Source organism: Macaca fascicularis, chromosome 8 (genome assembly GCF_037993035.2).
Source record: "Macaca fascicularis isolate 582-1 chromosome 8, T2T-MFA8v1.1".
Classification (NCBI taxonomy): domain Eukaryota; kingdom Metazoa; phylum Chordata; class Mammalia; order Primates; family Cercopithecidae; genus Macaca; species Macaca fascicularis.
The window spans coordinates 66,908,106-66,922,599 of record NC_088382.1 but is presented as its reverse complement, the minus strand read 5'-3'; the positions used below and the strand labels follow the sequence as shown (position 1 = coordinate 66,922,599).

Below are 14,494 nucleotides of genomic sequence, written 5' to 3'. Positions count from 1 at the left end.
CTCTTATAAAGTGCAGATTAGATCTGAATCCTTGATAGGATTGAGGTTAAGCATTTTTGTCATTAATACATTGTAAGTATTTTTCACATACTTCCTACTGCATCATATTACATAATACTTGTCTTACCATTAATGATGCTCAGATGATTAAAGCATTCGTGACCTGATCTCTTAGTTACAAAATTTTTATTTTTATTTTGCTACTAGCAGGTAAATCTGAAGAGAGATTTTGACATCATTTGAGATCCAGTTTTATTAAACCTTTTGCATAATCGTTTTAAGATCTCTTAAAGATGTTATAAAATGAGATTTTCTATTTCTGTTGTTTCTACATATATTAGCTTGAATTCTTCTATAGAGAACTTTCTGTATTAATTGGAATTAATTTGTTTATCCTGAAATGTTTCTTCTAGAAAAGCAGGATAAATGTTTAATTATTTTACTTTATTTACCAATTTTCAGAGTAAGGAGTTAAAGTACAGAACCCTTCCAGCAGGAACATGTTTTTCCAGGAAGGAACAGGCTCTCTCTCTGTAAAATATTCTTAAGATCTTAATGAATTTTATATGTTCAGTGTGGTTCAAACAACTACTGTTACTATTTTTAAGTTAAATTTGTTCTTTTTGTTGCTTTTACTAATGCCTTTATTTATCCTTTTTTGTTTACATACTCATGTAGTCCTTTTCTTTAGACATTGTCTCATTGTCTCTTGGTTCACTACTATAAGTGGCAATGAAATTAGCATATTTTAGCCTTGACCATCATTTCATTTTAGACAGTTACATTTTTTTGATGTTTACTTTTCGACTCTGCTGTTCAGCTTGTCAGAGTTAAATGGTATCCTTAAACTTTGATCAGCCAACTATGAGATAACCATTTATACACCTTTATTCTTTTACCTTATTCCCATCTTTGGTTTCCTCTTAAATCCACAGTTAAATTTGTTCAATGGTAACCAACAATGCATTTGCTAAGAGTTTCTCAGTCACCCCTTGGTTTGATAAAGCTTGTCTTCTAATAGATTACCTTAGAAGAGCTAACTCATGATCTTCCCTGAGTACACGCTAACAACTTTGTCTATAGTCTTGATACTTAAAAGACTGCTTGGCTAGTTATTACAGTATTTGGTTCACTCTGTATTAGTTTTCTTGGGCTGTTACAACAAACTTGAAACAATGGAAAATTATTCTCTCAAAGTTTTGGAGGCCAGAAGTCTGGTATCAAAGAGTCAGTAGGACCATGCTTTCTCTGCAGGCTTGGAGGAAGTTTTCTCCTGCAGCTTCTGGTGGCTCCAGACATTGTTGGCATTCCTTAGTCAATAGATGCGTCACTCCAATCTCTGCCTGTCTTCACATGACAGTCTCCTTTATGTCTCCTCTGCTTATAAGGACACCAGTCATTAGATTTAGGGCCCACCTTACTCCATGATGACCTCAGCTGAACTAATTACATTTGCAAAGATCCTATTTCCAAATGAGTTCATAATCTGAAAGTTCGAAGTGGACAGGAAGTTTGGTAGGACACTGTTCAACTCACTAAACTTTAATGATATAACTGTGATGTCTTTTAGAATTGGCCTTCTGGGCAGATTTCCCAGGTACTCGGTATGTCTCTCAGGGTAGATATTTAGATCCTCCTCTAAATTTTTTATTTTTTTAGAGACAAGATCTCACTCTGTTGCCCAGACTGGAGTGCAGTGGCATGATCATAGCTCACTGCAGCCTCGAACTCTTGGGCTTAACAAGTGATCCTCCTACCTTGGCCTTCCAGAGTGCAAGGATTATAGGCACAAGCCACTGAGCCCAGACTAAGGTTCTCTTTTGTTTTTTAGGGACATTTTCTTGAATTGTAATTTTAAAGATTAGCTCCATCCCATTAATTTTTCTTTTTCAGGGATTCCTTATATATGTATGTTGACTCTTTTTTGGTTTTTTTATCTATACTTTCTCTGTAGTCCCTTTTATCTGTTTGTTTCATTTTCCTGTTTGCTTTTCTCATTGCTTGCCATATTTTGAACAAGTCTGTTGCCCTTTGTTCTGTGATTTAGTGCTAAGCCTGCAGTGATTTTGTTCTTTTTTTTTTTTTCAGTTTCTTTTCTGTGTTATGTGAGCGCCCATTTCACGTCTTGTTGTTTGCCCATCTTTTCTGAGTTGTTGATCTTTTGTTTCATGGCATTTATTCAGTATATTGTTGTTTATTATTTTTAATCATGTTAGAATATTGGTTTATGGTTTTTCTCTGCATTGTGGAAATTTGAGTATCCTGAAATGTTTTAATCTGTGTTCTCTCTGTTTTCTTTTTATATTTTTCAGTGCACATTGCAGTTTTATACTTTTGGGCCAGCTGTTGTGGGATTAATGGAAGGTTGGTGGCAGGAAGGGAGTTTGGATGATTCTCAGTTCAGGAGGTTTCATTTCTGTTAGTGTGGGAAAGGCTTTATCTTCATTATCAGTATGGTTTTTGGTTTTCAGAGCTCTTCTTTCTTGTTTGATCTGACTTTGTTTCAATAAAGCCCCTATCTTAATCTCTTCCTTCTCTTCAGGTCTAGTTGCTACCTTCCAAATCCCAAAATTTGTCTTACGTCATCACCACCTCCCTTGCCACCACGAGGGTGTTCTCAAGACTACAGTTCTGGTCCCATATCTTCTCCAAGGTGCTTCTTGATGCTTTGTTGCCAAGTTTCAGGACTTTTTCAGTACTTCCCATTTTAGATGGAACCTCTTCCTTCTGGGGAGAAATCCTGGCTGCTATTATCTGAGTCCTACAGCCACTGAGAGTTATCTGACCTCTTAGCACCTCTGTGAAGCTCTTGCTATAATCCCCATACTAGGGTCAGCTCCAGCGCTTATCCTGCAGATCTTCAGTGTTTACCCCTTACTTTCTCATACGTTTGTGTTGATAGCTCTCTTCTGTCTCCTACTTACTCTGTAGGTACAGAGCATGGGTATTTCTGTCTGTTGTTCTTGTTGCTGTGTATAGTTTTTAGAAGGAGGTATGAGAAGAGTCCAGGAGACTGCCATCATTCTTGGGGAACTCAGAAACCCAAACTCAGCTAATGTTTTTGATTTTTTTTTCTGCAGCCAGAAATAAGCTGGTGATGCAGCTGGTTTCATTACTAGCCATGGTGGACTATATCTTGCCCTGTAGTGAGTGACTGCTAAAACAACAATCTAATTGGGATAATTCTGAGTAAGTTTGTTCTCTTGTATAGTTTTATAGTCAGTGAAGAAAACTTCCAAACCAAGAAAATCATCTGAAGCCATCTCTGGCATCCCCTTCCCTTTTAAAAATTCTATTCTATTTTTGAAATCTAAGGCTTTTTCTTTAATACTCTCTGATAAGGCTGATATGTAAACCTAACTCACCTCTTTCAACTATTTTCTGTTTATAAAGTCACTTAGGAGATTGAGCTAATATGCAAATAATTGAAACCATGAGTATATAGAAGTGGAGGCAGTATAAGAGAAAATGCATTTTAAAACTGGAGTTAGGGAAGTTAGTCGTGCTTATGTTGCAGGTTGGGTTCTCCAGGAATCAGACTTGGAGCTGGAGATTAGCTTCAGGATGTTTATTAGGGAGTGCTCTTGGGATCACAATTGTGAAAGGGAGGGAAGGAAGTGGGATAGATGCAGAGAGAAGTGGAGTTGCAGTGTCATGCCAGTGGAGCATGGGAATCCTTAAGCTAAATATTTAATAGTCGTTGTCTTTGGCTGTGCAAGATAACATGACCTTTTTTAGTTTCATCTTAATACATGTCCATTTTAATGTAAAAATACATATATATTACTTTTGTATTCTGAAAAAAAAAATAAAGCTTTCTGTTTTGGGGGAAAATACAAATAACTTTTTAGAAGAGAGTATTTTGTCAGTCATACATGGCACTTTGGGTTCTGAAGAATATAACCTTTAGTTTTAAAGCTTCAGTGCCATTAATGGATATTATATTTGCTTTTCAGCTTGGGCAATGGTAGATGGTGGTTCAAATGTGAAAGCCCGCTCTTCCTACAATGAGAAGACCCCAAGGATCGTTGTGTCTCGTTCCCATTCAGGGATGGTCAGACAGGTCGCTCTTCAGACTTTTGGAAACCAGACTACAATTATCCCAGCTGGTGGTGCTGGTATGTTCCTCTTCCTGTATGATCCCTGGAGAATGTTCCTGGCATGGTCAAGGCTGTGTTAGGAGACTGATTTGCTTGTCCATGCTTGGGAAGAAAGTGAGGAGGAATGGTGTACTTTTAAGGCAGGCTTGGTCTCCTGTTTGGTAACCTCGAGGGTGGGAGTTTCGTCACTCTGCCCTTCTTATTAGAAAGAAGCAGTCTCGGCCAGGCGCGGTGGCTCAAGCCTGTAATCCCAGCACTTTGGGAGGCCGAGATGGGTGGATCACGAGGTCAGGAGATCGAGACCATCCTGGCTAACGGTGAAACCCCGTCTCTACTAAAAAATACAAAAAACTAGCCGGGCGATGTGGCGGGCACCTGTAGTCCCAGATACTCGGGAGGCTGAGGCAGGAGAATGGCGTGAACCCGGGAGGCGGAGCTTGCAGTGAGCTGAGATCCGGCCACTGAACTCCAGCCTGGGCAACAGAGTGAGACTCCGTCTCAAAAAAAAAAAAAAAAAAAAGCAGTCTCACAACAGTGATTTCTCTTTCTTGAATACACAAAAGCATATTCCCTCCCATTAGATCTACCACTGATTGCTTTTTATGCAATCTGATTTCAAAATAATTGTCTTATCTGTGGGAATATCACAGAGGGGAAGAAAGATCAAGCACTTAAGATGCCTTATATGGCAGAAAGACGCCAGGAGTCATCGTAAGTATTATTAGAAAGGCTAATCCCTGAGTCACTAACACCCCTGAACTCTTTAACCTGCATGCCTGGGATGAGCAAGAGAGGCTAGTGCCCACCCACCTTACTGTATATTCTGTACTATTATATTAGTCAGCCTAGTTTTTCAGAAAAGAAACCGATAATACAATTTCAAGCCTTGTGAGTCATATACAGTCTCTGTTGCATACTATTTGATTTTCTTTAATGAACTTTTGAACATATTTTTTAAAAATTCTCATCTTAAGAGCCCTACAAGAACAGGCCATGACCTGGATTTAGCTTGAGGGGCTGTTTGTCAGCTCCTGTTATGGGTACTGTCTAACATGTCAGAAATGTTTTAATTCACGTTAATAGCAAATTATGGTCAGCAAACAAATGTGTTGGAAAATCTTCTCAGCACACATAACGGGAGAAGTAATACTTCCTTTTTTTTTTGTCTTTTTTGAGATACAATCTCATTCTATCTCCCAGGCTGGAGTGCAGTGGTGTAATCTAGGCTCACTGCAACCTCCGCCCCCTGGGCTCAAGTGATTTTTGTGCCTCAGCCTCCCAAGTAGCTGGGACTATAGGCATGCACCACCATGGCTGATTTTTTGTTATTTTTAGTAGAGGCGGGGTTTTGCCATATTGCCCAGGTTGGTCTTGAGCTCCTGAGCTCAGGCAGTCTGCCTGCTGTGGCCTCCCAAAGTGCTAGGATTACAGGTGTGAGCCACCACACCTGGCCAATACTTTTTAACTTTTAAGCCTAGTAATTTTAATTTTCTTTTCTATATATCTGCCTTCTTTAATATGGCTTCATTATTTTCTTAGAGGTTCTCTGTTAGGTTGGTTAGGAAAAATGTCCAGAATACCCAGTAGGGATGAGATAACTAGATTCTAGACTCAGTTTCTTCTGCATTTTTTATTAATTTTAAAATTCTGCCTCATTACAAAAAGGCTTTAGAGTGGTAGTGTTACTGTTCTCTTTCACATGAGGCCTACTTAGACATTTAGGTAAAACTTGTGTGTTTAATATGTCATTCCATAGAAAATGGCACATACTGAATGTGTCATTCCATAGAAAATAACCACAATGTATATTTAAAAATTTTAAATTATAGGTATATATTTAGTTACATTTGAGACTAGCTTAATAAGTTACTTTGCAGGCCGAGTGCAGTAGCTCACACCTGTAATCCCAACACTTTGGGAAGCCAAGGCAGGCAGATCAGGAGGCCAGGAGTTCCATGACCAACATGGAAAAACCCTGTCTCTACTAAAAAATACAAAAAAAAACTAGCAGGGCGTGGTGATGCTCACCTGTAATCCCAGCTACTCGGGAGGCTGAGGCAGGAGAATTGGTTGAACCCAGGAGGCAGAGGTTGCAGTGAGCCGAGATCACGCCATTGCACTCCAGCCTGGGCGACAGAGCGAGACTCTGTCTCAAAAAAAATAAAATAAAAAATAAGTTACTTTACAATGTATTTTTGTTCTGAGTTTAATGTTTATACTGTTACTTTAAAATTGTTTCAATTTGAAATAATTTTAAACTTGGTCACACACACACACACAAAAAAAAAAAACACAGATACAATAATTTTAAACTTAAGCAGTTGCAGAGACTGCAGCAAGCTCCTGCACACCCCGTCCTGTTATTTTAACAGTATACTTAATCAAAAAAGTATGCTACTTTCTTAAAATTTTTTGAATAATAACCTAAATTCTTTGTTTATCTTTTAGGTTATAAAGTTTTAGCACTTTTGGATGTGCCTGATAAGAGTCAAGAAAAAGCTGATTTATATATCCATGTGACATACATCAAAAAGTGGGATATATGTGCTGGTAATGCCATCTTAAAAGCCCTTGGGGGGCATATGACTACCCTGAGTGGTGAAGAAATCAGTTACACTGGTTCAGACGGCATTGAAGGGGGACTCCTTGCTAGCATCAGAATGAACCACCAGGCCCTGGTCAGAAAACTCCCAGATCTAGAAAAGACAGGACATAAATAAGCATAACTGATTACAGGGTACAGTTCTTCACAGCTGAAATGGTTAGCCTGAAATGCTGGAAGCTTCGAAGGATTGGTGGAGACTATGCATGGTTAAGGCCATCCCGAACTTTTTAAAGTATTTATGAAGCATCAGAGACTTATTTTCCCTGTAATAGGATGCAAGATCAGGGAAAATGGGTTGCTTTGTGTCTCAAGTATTGTCTTTATTTTTGAGACTATTTTCATACAGTTGTCATACACAAGGCGCATATATATATTTGTGAATTAAAATCTGTAGCTGAGTCTACATTGTTATGAGTCACCATTTTCACACAACATCATGAATCTTCACTGTTAGTACTTTCATGTAGAATTCGGTTGAAGGAAAGATTGATTTTTGTGTAGATGTTTAATATAACTTTACAACTTTATCTCATTGAAAATAAAGTCATTGGGGATTTTTACCTCTAATTTGGATGGAAAGCACAAGAAGCCACACATTCATTAATATGCAACAAATGTTGTATTTATGTTACTGAATATTTCTATGGATTAAAATAGAAAAAGTTTAATTGATTTTTTCTTTGAAATTTTAATAACAGGTTCACCAGCTGGTAGAAAATCGAGACACATGATGGTTTGCATTGTAATAATTTCTGTGTGTATGTGTGTGTGTTGTTTTGTTTTTATAAAGATATAAATGTGTTTGTACTCATGAGTTCAGCATTTCTGCTCTCTTGCTGTCTATTTTCATTTTCCCTACGGAAGATGCATGGTTGCATCCTTTTCCTTCTGACCAACACTTAGTCTTTAACTTTGTGAGGTTTGGTTTAAGGATGCAGGGTTAGCACTATAATTTTGGTTCATTTTCTCATAAGGATAAAATATGCTGTAAGGCACTATAAGAATATAAATGATTCTATTACAATTGAAAGTTACTTGACATTACATGAATTGAACTAGGTTTCATTATTTTCAGACTTTTAGTATTGTTTTTTTAATTTGCCAGGTTTGTATATAGAAGATTCTCTCATTATCAAGAATGAGTATGGTTGCTTTTGCCATGGTTGCTTTTACTATTAATAAATGTATCTAGCCTAACCAAACTGAAAGTGTAGTAACTTTTGAGATTCTCTTAACTTCCCTTCAGATTAAAATAGAGAAGTTTTAAGGTACTTTTTGATGAAATTTTTTTCTATTCAGTCTGGTTAGAAAAAAAAGTTGTGACATATTCATTGTGTTACCGTAACTAGAACCTTGCTTTGTGAACTATCTTTCATTGGTTTGTGTGGTTTCTCTCAATGTGATATCTGGAAACTTCATGTAAACTATCCATGCCATTATTTCATGTGACTCCAGTGCCCTTGTATTCCATAACATACTGATAAGGAGAGGGATTTCTCATGGTTTCTTCCTTTGCTAAATTTTTTAACCATAATGCAGCTTTCCTTTTATTTTCTTATCTTGGAAGTAAAATTGACCAAAGAATGTACATTCTAGCCTGGTGGAATGTGCATACTTTAGGTTTGTATGTTACATTGTCCAAAGCCCTTTACTTTCTTATTAGTAAACTGAGTCTAATATGACACAAATGTTTCACCCAATCTCTTACAACTGGCCAAATTCAAGAAGGTGGTGGGCCTCATTAGTGCGCCTTTTCAGTGAAGATTCAAAGTTTTGGTAGTTGGAACACTTGATATTTAAATAGGACTTGAGAATTTTGAAAAGAGTCAGACCTCATCTTTTTTACTTTGCAATAAGCTGAAGAAACTTTCTTTTTCAGGAGAGATGGCCAGATGGTAAAGGTATATGCTGTTGCCAGAGTCCTGTGGTATAAGCATCTGTTTTTATTGTAGTATGTCAAAGTTAGGGAAATGGGACTGGCAAGTAAAAAATGGAATTTAATTTCAATGTTATATGGGAACTCTGATTTAATTGGAAGCAAACTAGTTCAAATTAGCAGGAATTATTTTATTTTATTTTTTCGAGATGGAGTTTCGCTCTTGTTGGCCAGGCTGGAGTGCAATGGCATGATCTCGGCTCACTGCAACCTCCACCTCCTGGGTTCAAGTGATTCTCCTGCCTCAGCCTCCCAAGTAGCTGGGATTACAAGCGTGCACCACCATGCCCGGCTAATTTTTTTGTATTTTGTTAGAGACAGGGTTTCTCCATGTTGGTCAGGCTGGTCTCAAACTCCCGACCTCAGGTGATCCACCTGCCTCGGCCTCCCAAAGTGATGATTTTATTTTTATTTTTATTTTATTGATCTGCATATAGATAATGACTTTGTGAAGAGTGTGTGTTGTGTGCAAAACTTAAGATATTGGTTGAGAGTTAAATACATTATTTTTATAATACGTTGGGTATAGTCTAGTTACTAATGATTTTTAAGTACTTTTATAAAAAGTTCATTTTTAAAAGTGTTTGTTTTTAAAAGCCAATATACACTGCGGAATTAGGAACAGTATTTATATTTATTTATACAAGACATTGTGCCAGAGCATACTAGTAAAACACCTTCATGAATGGGTAATGTAATCTCCCAAAATTACTTTAAAATTATTTCTGAAAAGTAGCAAAGTCATTACATTTTACTTTTAATGACCCATACCTCACCAGCTCCTTGTCTTTTCTTCACTATTGCCCTTATTTTGAGGCAATTTTTCCTTAAAATATAACTTACGCACCACATTTAGTAGAGGCAGTGACAGTGATCTCAGTACCTATCAGCTGTCCCCCTCCTCTGCCCCTCTTCATCTCTTCTACCTTGTGACCATGTCCCTTGCCCATTCATGTTCTCCTTTATCTCTGCTTTTCTTTCTTAGCCAGGATGCTTCCCGCACAACTCTCACTCCCAAATTCTTTTAGATAATACATTTTTCTGGATATTGGCTGCTGAAATCTGAAGCTCTGGTAAAGTTCCTAGTATGGGAGATCAGTCCTGGAGGAGGCCTAGTTAACTATTACATTACAAAGACTCCTCAGAAAGTAAAGGAAAATCACCTTCAAAACCACAAACCTTTACGTTGTCAAGTCTTTAACATGAGTGTTTTTACAAAGTATTTCTTTCTACCCATTGTTCAAGAATGTAAATGTAGAAAAAAACACAAGAGAGTTGGGTAGATACACATGCTTGAGGAAACTTGCTTTTACTGTTTTCCTACTTGTATTCCCAGTTCAGTTGAATTTACAAGGACCTACAAGATGGTCATGTTTGTCTTGGTATGTGTCACCCCAATTTTAGTGTTTCTTTTTTGATTTTAAATCAGTAATTATTCAGTGGATTGTTTATACTGTATAATGAAGTAACAAAAACATTTTGGTTTGTATGTTTTAATTAACAGTTGTGCAAATTCTTCCTGTTTGTTAGGTGCTCCCTTTGAATATTTTGTGAACTGTGTCAGAGGGAGAGGGGTGGTGGCTAGGAAGAGGGTCAGAAAGAAGCTAGAGGGAGGTCAGGTAACAGGGAGGATGCAAAGCAAACATCTACCCTGGTCACCCTAGGGTCAGGGTATCTGTCCTTGTCTCATGTTGAATTCAAAAATTGGATATCACTTAGGCTTTGAAGGTGACAGCCATCTCTGATAGCTGAGCATGAGTAAAGAAAGGTAGAGTGCCAGTGCAGAAAGGAAAATATTCAGCTTTCCTCTCTTAGATCACACTTTGAAGATGGCCTTCTGGAGACAATCTGACGGGTTAAAACAGGAACTGTTGAAATTATTCTAGCTGTAACCACCTATCAGCTATGTGTTGATTGATCCTAGAAAGAAAAATAATTTTTCATTTTAGATCTTGATTGAATTTAAGATGTATTTATATGCCTACAAAAAGTCTGTCTTGTTACTGTTGTATAAAATAAACCTAATCTATGGTTTCATTTTTAATCTAAAAAAAGTTGTGCCTTAACAATAGGGCATTGTATGTTAATAAGGGAAAACAATCTTTTTAGTAGATGGGGAAAATAGGAACTTTTTGCCATTAAAACTTAAGTTCTTGTGATGTTTTTAATATTATAGTTGGGGGAAGTTCATTAAAATTAAATTGAAATAAAATTATTTTTGCATAACCTAGCATTTACCACTAAAGTATGTTTTTTATAAGAACTGGCATCTTGGTGTATATAGGTCTGAAATAATATTTCACCTTTTGATTTTTAATTTTAATAATATTAGACCAGGATAGATCACATTTTTGCAAATCTTAGTTTTAAATAAATTATTTCAGTGTGCTGTTAGTCCTCTGCAGTCATTTTGGTTTAAAAAGTGACTTTATTTATGGTAGCATATCAATAATTTATTAATGTTAAAAAATACTTGTGTATGACATTACAAACCGGTACAGTTCCTAGGGGGAGAGGATTCTAATTGATAGGCAGTTGTGAGAGGGCAGGAAGAATGGAACTTTATACTTCAAAAGGAGGCTTTGGTTTTATGAGGTACTGCTTATGTAAATTGTTTATTTTTATTTCATCAAAGCCTGGCAGGTATATGCATTCCAATTTACCATTGGCAAAGCTTTATTTTTATTTTTAAGGTTGGATGTTGAATTAATTTTTTGGGAAATGAGATTTGTAAGTAGTTTACTTTCTAGATAAGATAACAGAAGCCAAACTTTCAGAAGTTAAGGATGATAATATTAAAATGACTTGTTATATATTGTGTTTGTAAGGGTTCCCTTAAGTATCATAACTAACAATTTGTGGAAATTGAAAAAGCATAAACTGTGTTATTTGATCAGTAATATGTTCCCTTAAAATTCATTTTGAGGTGTATGTTATACACATAGTAAATTTTTGTTCAGGAATGACTTGCTCATTCTGTATTTTTAAAAATAGGAAATAAGGCATAGTGAGTCATCATTACATCAATTAACCAAAAAGTGTTTCATCCCCTCCATCACTGAAATTATCTCCTGTAGCCACCTTTCTTATTCTTGCATTATGAGGGCACATTTATGGACTTACATTTCCATGTGCCGTATTGTCCATTACCAGCAGTAGCCAAAGCTAGCCGTTTCGGTCCCACAGAAGAGACAGTGCTCTGCCATGATGACAGGGCACTGCTAGGACTGGTTTTTCTTGTTTTTCCCTTTTGGCGATGTGGACTTCAAGAACTAGATGTATATGCACAAGTTTTGAGTTTACACTAAAACTAGGAAGTGAAGTTTTCAATCTGTGTTCCTGCCTCTTCATACTTTTATTTATTTTTTGTCATCCTGCCTTATACTGGGCTAACAATGAGATAAATTAAAATGCCTTTGAATACTCTTCCCTTTCATGTATTTAAAGCCATGGAGGAACTAGACCATTAGCTGTTGCCGTCACGTGCTTAGACACCAGTTTACTTAGCGTGTTATGGCCTTCCTCAACCACACTACCAAATTTAAGTGGGTCCTGACTTCACCCTCTGGGAGGAAGTAAACTCTTCCCTCCCCATGGTTTTAGAGCAGTTTTTACCTGCAAGCACCATCTCTATATGTGTTCTTACTCGATTATACAGTTCTTGAGAGGGATTGCATCTTGGTGATTTTTGTATTTCCACCTCAACCCCAGCACCTAGCCCAGTCTCTTGCACAAATTAAGTACTTAATGTGTGTTGAATTAAATTGAATAAAGGATTATTAGCATTAGCATGTTTCGTGCCTTGGTTGTATAAGCTGGTTGTTTGTTTTGTTACATTTGCAAATATTTAATGATTATCACCCCCCACATACTAAGTTTTTAAGAGTTTTGCCTTTGCTTTAGATACTACCCCAGGCAATTTGCTGTAGATAATGTGATAGCTTCCAATGACATAATTACCCCAAACTCTCTGCCCCGATATACTTTGCCAAACGAAATTTGAATTCTCTGAATAAATTGGTCATGTCTAAAAGAGATGGTGTGCTGCATCTCCTTTTTTTTGTGCCCCCAACCCCCCCCCAGCCTTTTTTTTTTTTTTTCATTGTAAAAAGCACAGAAAAATTTAACATTTTAACCATTTTTAAGTGTACAATTCAGTGGCATTTCGTATGTTTTCAGTGTTATGCAACCACCTGGAACCATTTCCAGAACCTGTTCATCATTTCTAAACAAACTATACTCATTATATAGTAACTCTTCATTCTCCAGCATCCTCACTGGAGCCACTTAGCCACTTAAGATCCCTTAAGATCACTTAGCCACTGCTAAGATCCCTGCCCCCACCCCTGAGCCAGCTCCTAGTAACTCTTCAGCTTTCTGTCTCTACAAGTTCATCTGATTTTCAACTCTTAAGTCATCTGTTTGAGAACAGATGTACGTGACTTACATATTATAAAACTAGCTTGAATCCTTTCTTAGATTTTTAAAAAGTAAGATGGAGGATAGAGAAAAGAACAAAGGAAGAAAGGAAAGAATTGTAGAAAGGCGGTACTGTTAACTGAACACCGAGGTTTTGGTCTAGATCTCTTTTCTTTGCCACACAGAAAGCCAATCACTGAGACAATGAGTATTGCCAAGGAAGAAAGGCTTTATTTATTTGGGTGATGTTAGGGAGATGGGAGATAAGTCTCAAATCTCTCAAATCTATCTCACTGAACCCCCCAAATTCCTGACTAAAGTTACACGTTTATATAGCAGAGAAGGAAAACAGGAGGGGTGAGAAAATGGAGTGCGTCAACAGGCAGCAAGTGATTGAATGAATGGTCTGACATCTCATTGGATGGTTGGGATGACTGGGTAAGATTCAGTTCCTTGCTATTAATACCATCTGGGAGGCCTGAAGGAACTTAGGTAAGACAAATGTAAGTTTTAAGCTTTAAGCCCGGGAGGGTCAATTTCTATGTTGATTGAAAAAAATCCCATAAACATCAGTTTTATGGGTTAATTGGGCCAGTTTCACTAATAAAAAAGGTACAATGAAAAGGCTACACAGGCTTTTGTTCTTAAGTTTTGTAGGTGTTAGGCCTCTTTAAAATTTTTCAAGTTTCTTCTGAAGATCAATAAAGCAAGCTCAAAAAAGCAAGACCTTTCATTCCATCACTGGCAAACTTCTTTTAATTCCATTGAGAGCAAGATTTTATTACCCATAACGTTATCTTAATTTCTTCAGCTATAGTTCTTAAGTATAAATTGACATTCCTGACCAGGTGTGGTGGCTCATGCCTGTAATCCCAGCACTTTGGGAGGCCAAGGTGGGCGGATCACGAGGTCAGGAGATGGAGACCATCCTGGGTAACACGGTGAAACCCCGTCTCTACTAAAAATACAAAAAAATTAGCCGGGCGTGGTTGCGGGCGCCTGTAGTCCCAGCTACTTGGGAGCTTGAGGCAGGACAATGGCGTCAACCTGGGAGGCGGAGCTTGCAGTGAGCCAGTTCATGCCACTGCACTCCAGCCTGGGTGACAGAGCGTGACAGAGCAAGACTCCGTCTCAAAAAAAAAAAAAAAAAATTCAGGTTTCTTTTGAGGATCAATAAAGCAAGCTTCAAAATAGCAAGACCTTTCATTCCATCACTGGCAAACTTTCTAAGTCCATTGAGAGCAACTTTTTATTACCCACATTATCTTAATTTCTTCAGCTATAGTTCTTAAGTATAAGTTGACATTATTTCCAATATTGCATGACTGAAATTTTGCACATTAAATTTCCTAAGGACTTCTTGGAAAAAGTACTTACTGACTTGGCAGGTTAGTACTTCCCTGACAAAGCTGCATGTAAAGATGGCAGGGTTGG

General features: G+C 37.3%; 1 protein-coding gene across 3 annotated transcripts in view; it reads left to right on the top strand.

The window, feature by feature from the left end:
• The window catches only part of BPNT2 (3'(2'), 5'-bisphosphate nucleotidase 2), a 117,106-nt gene that overhangs the window by 23,863 nt on the left and 78,749 nt on the right, over positions 1 to 14,494 (top strand). Inside the window, exons 4-6 of one of the 3 annotated variants that reach the window (XR_012416924.1) lie at positions 3,081 to 3,189; positions 3,957 to 4,118; positions 6,549 to 12,674. The exons of 1 other annotated variant lie outside the window; for it this stretch is intronic. Coding sequence is in view for 1 of the 2 variants with exons in the window: in XM_005563361.4 (XP_005563418.2) it covers positions 3,957 to 4,118; positions 6,549 to 6,820 (434 nt within the window). In the remaining variant the exon portion in view is untranslated. Of the gene's footprint in view, positions 1 to 3,080; positions 3,190 to 3,956; positions 4,119 to 6,548; positions 12,675 to 14,494 lie in introns of those variants that run through there. One more of the 3 variants, XM_005563361.4, reaches the window with a different exon arrangement.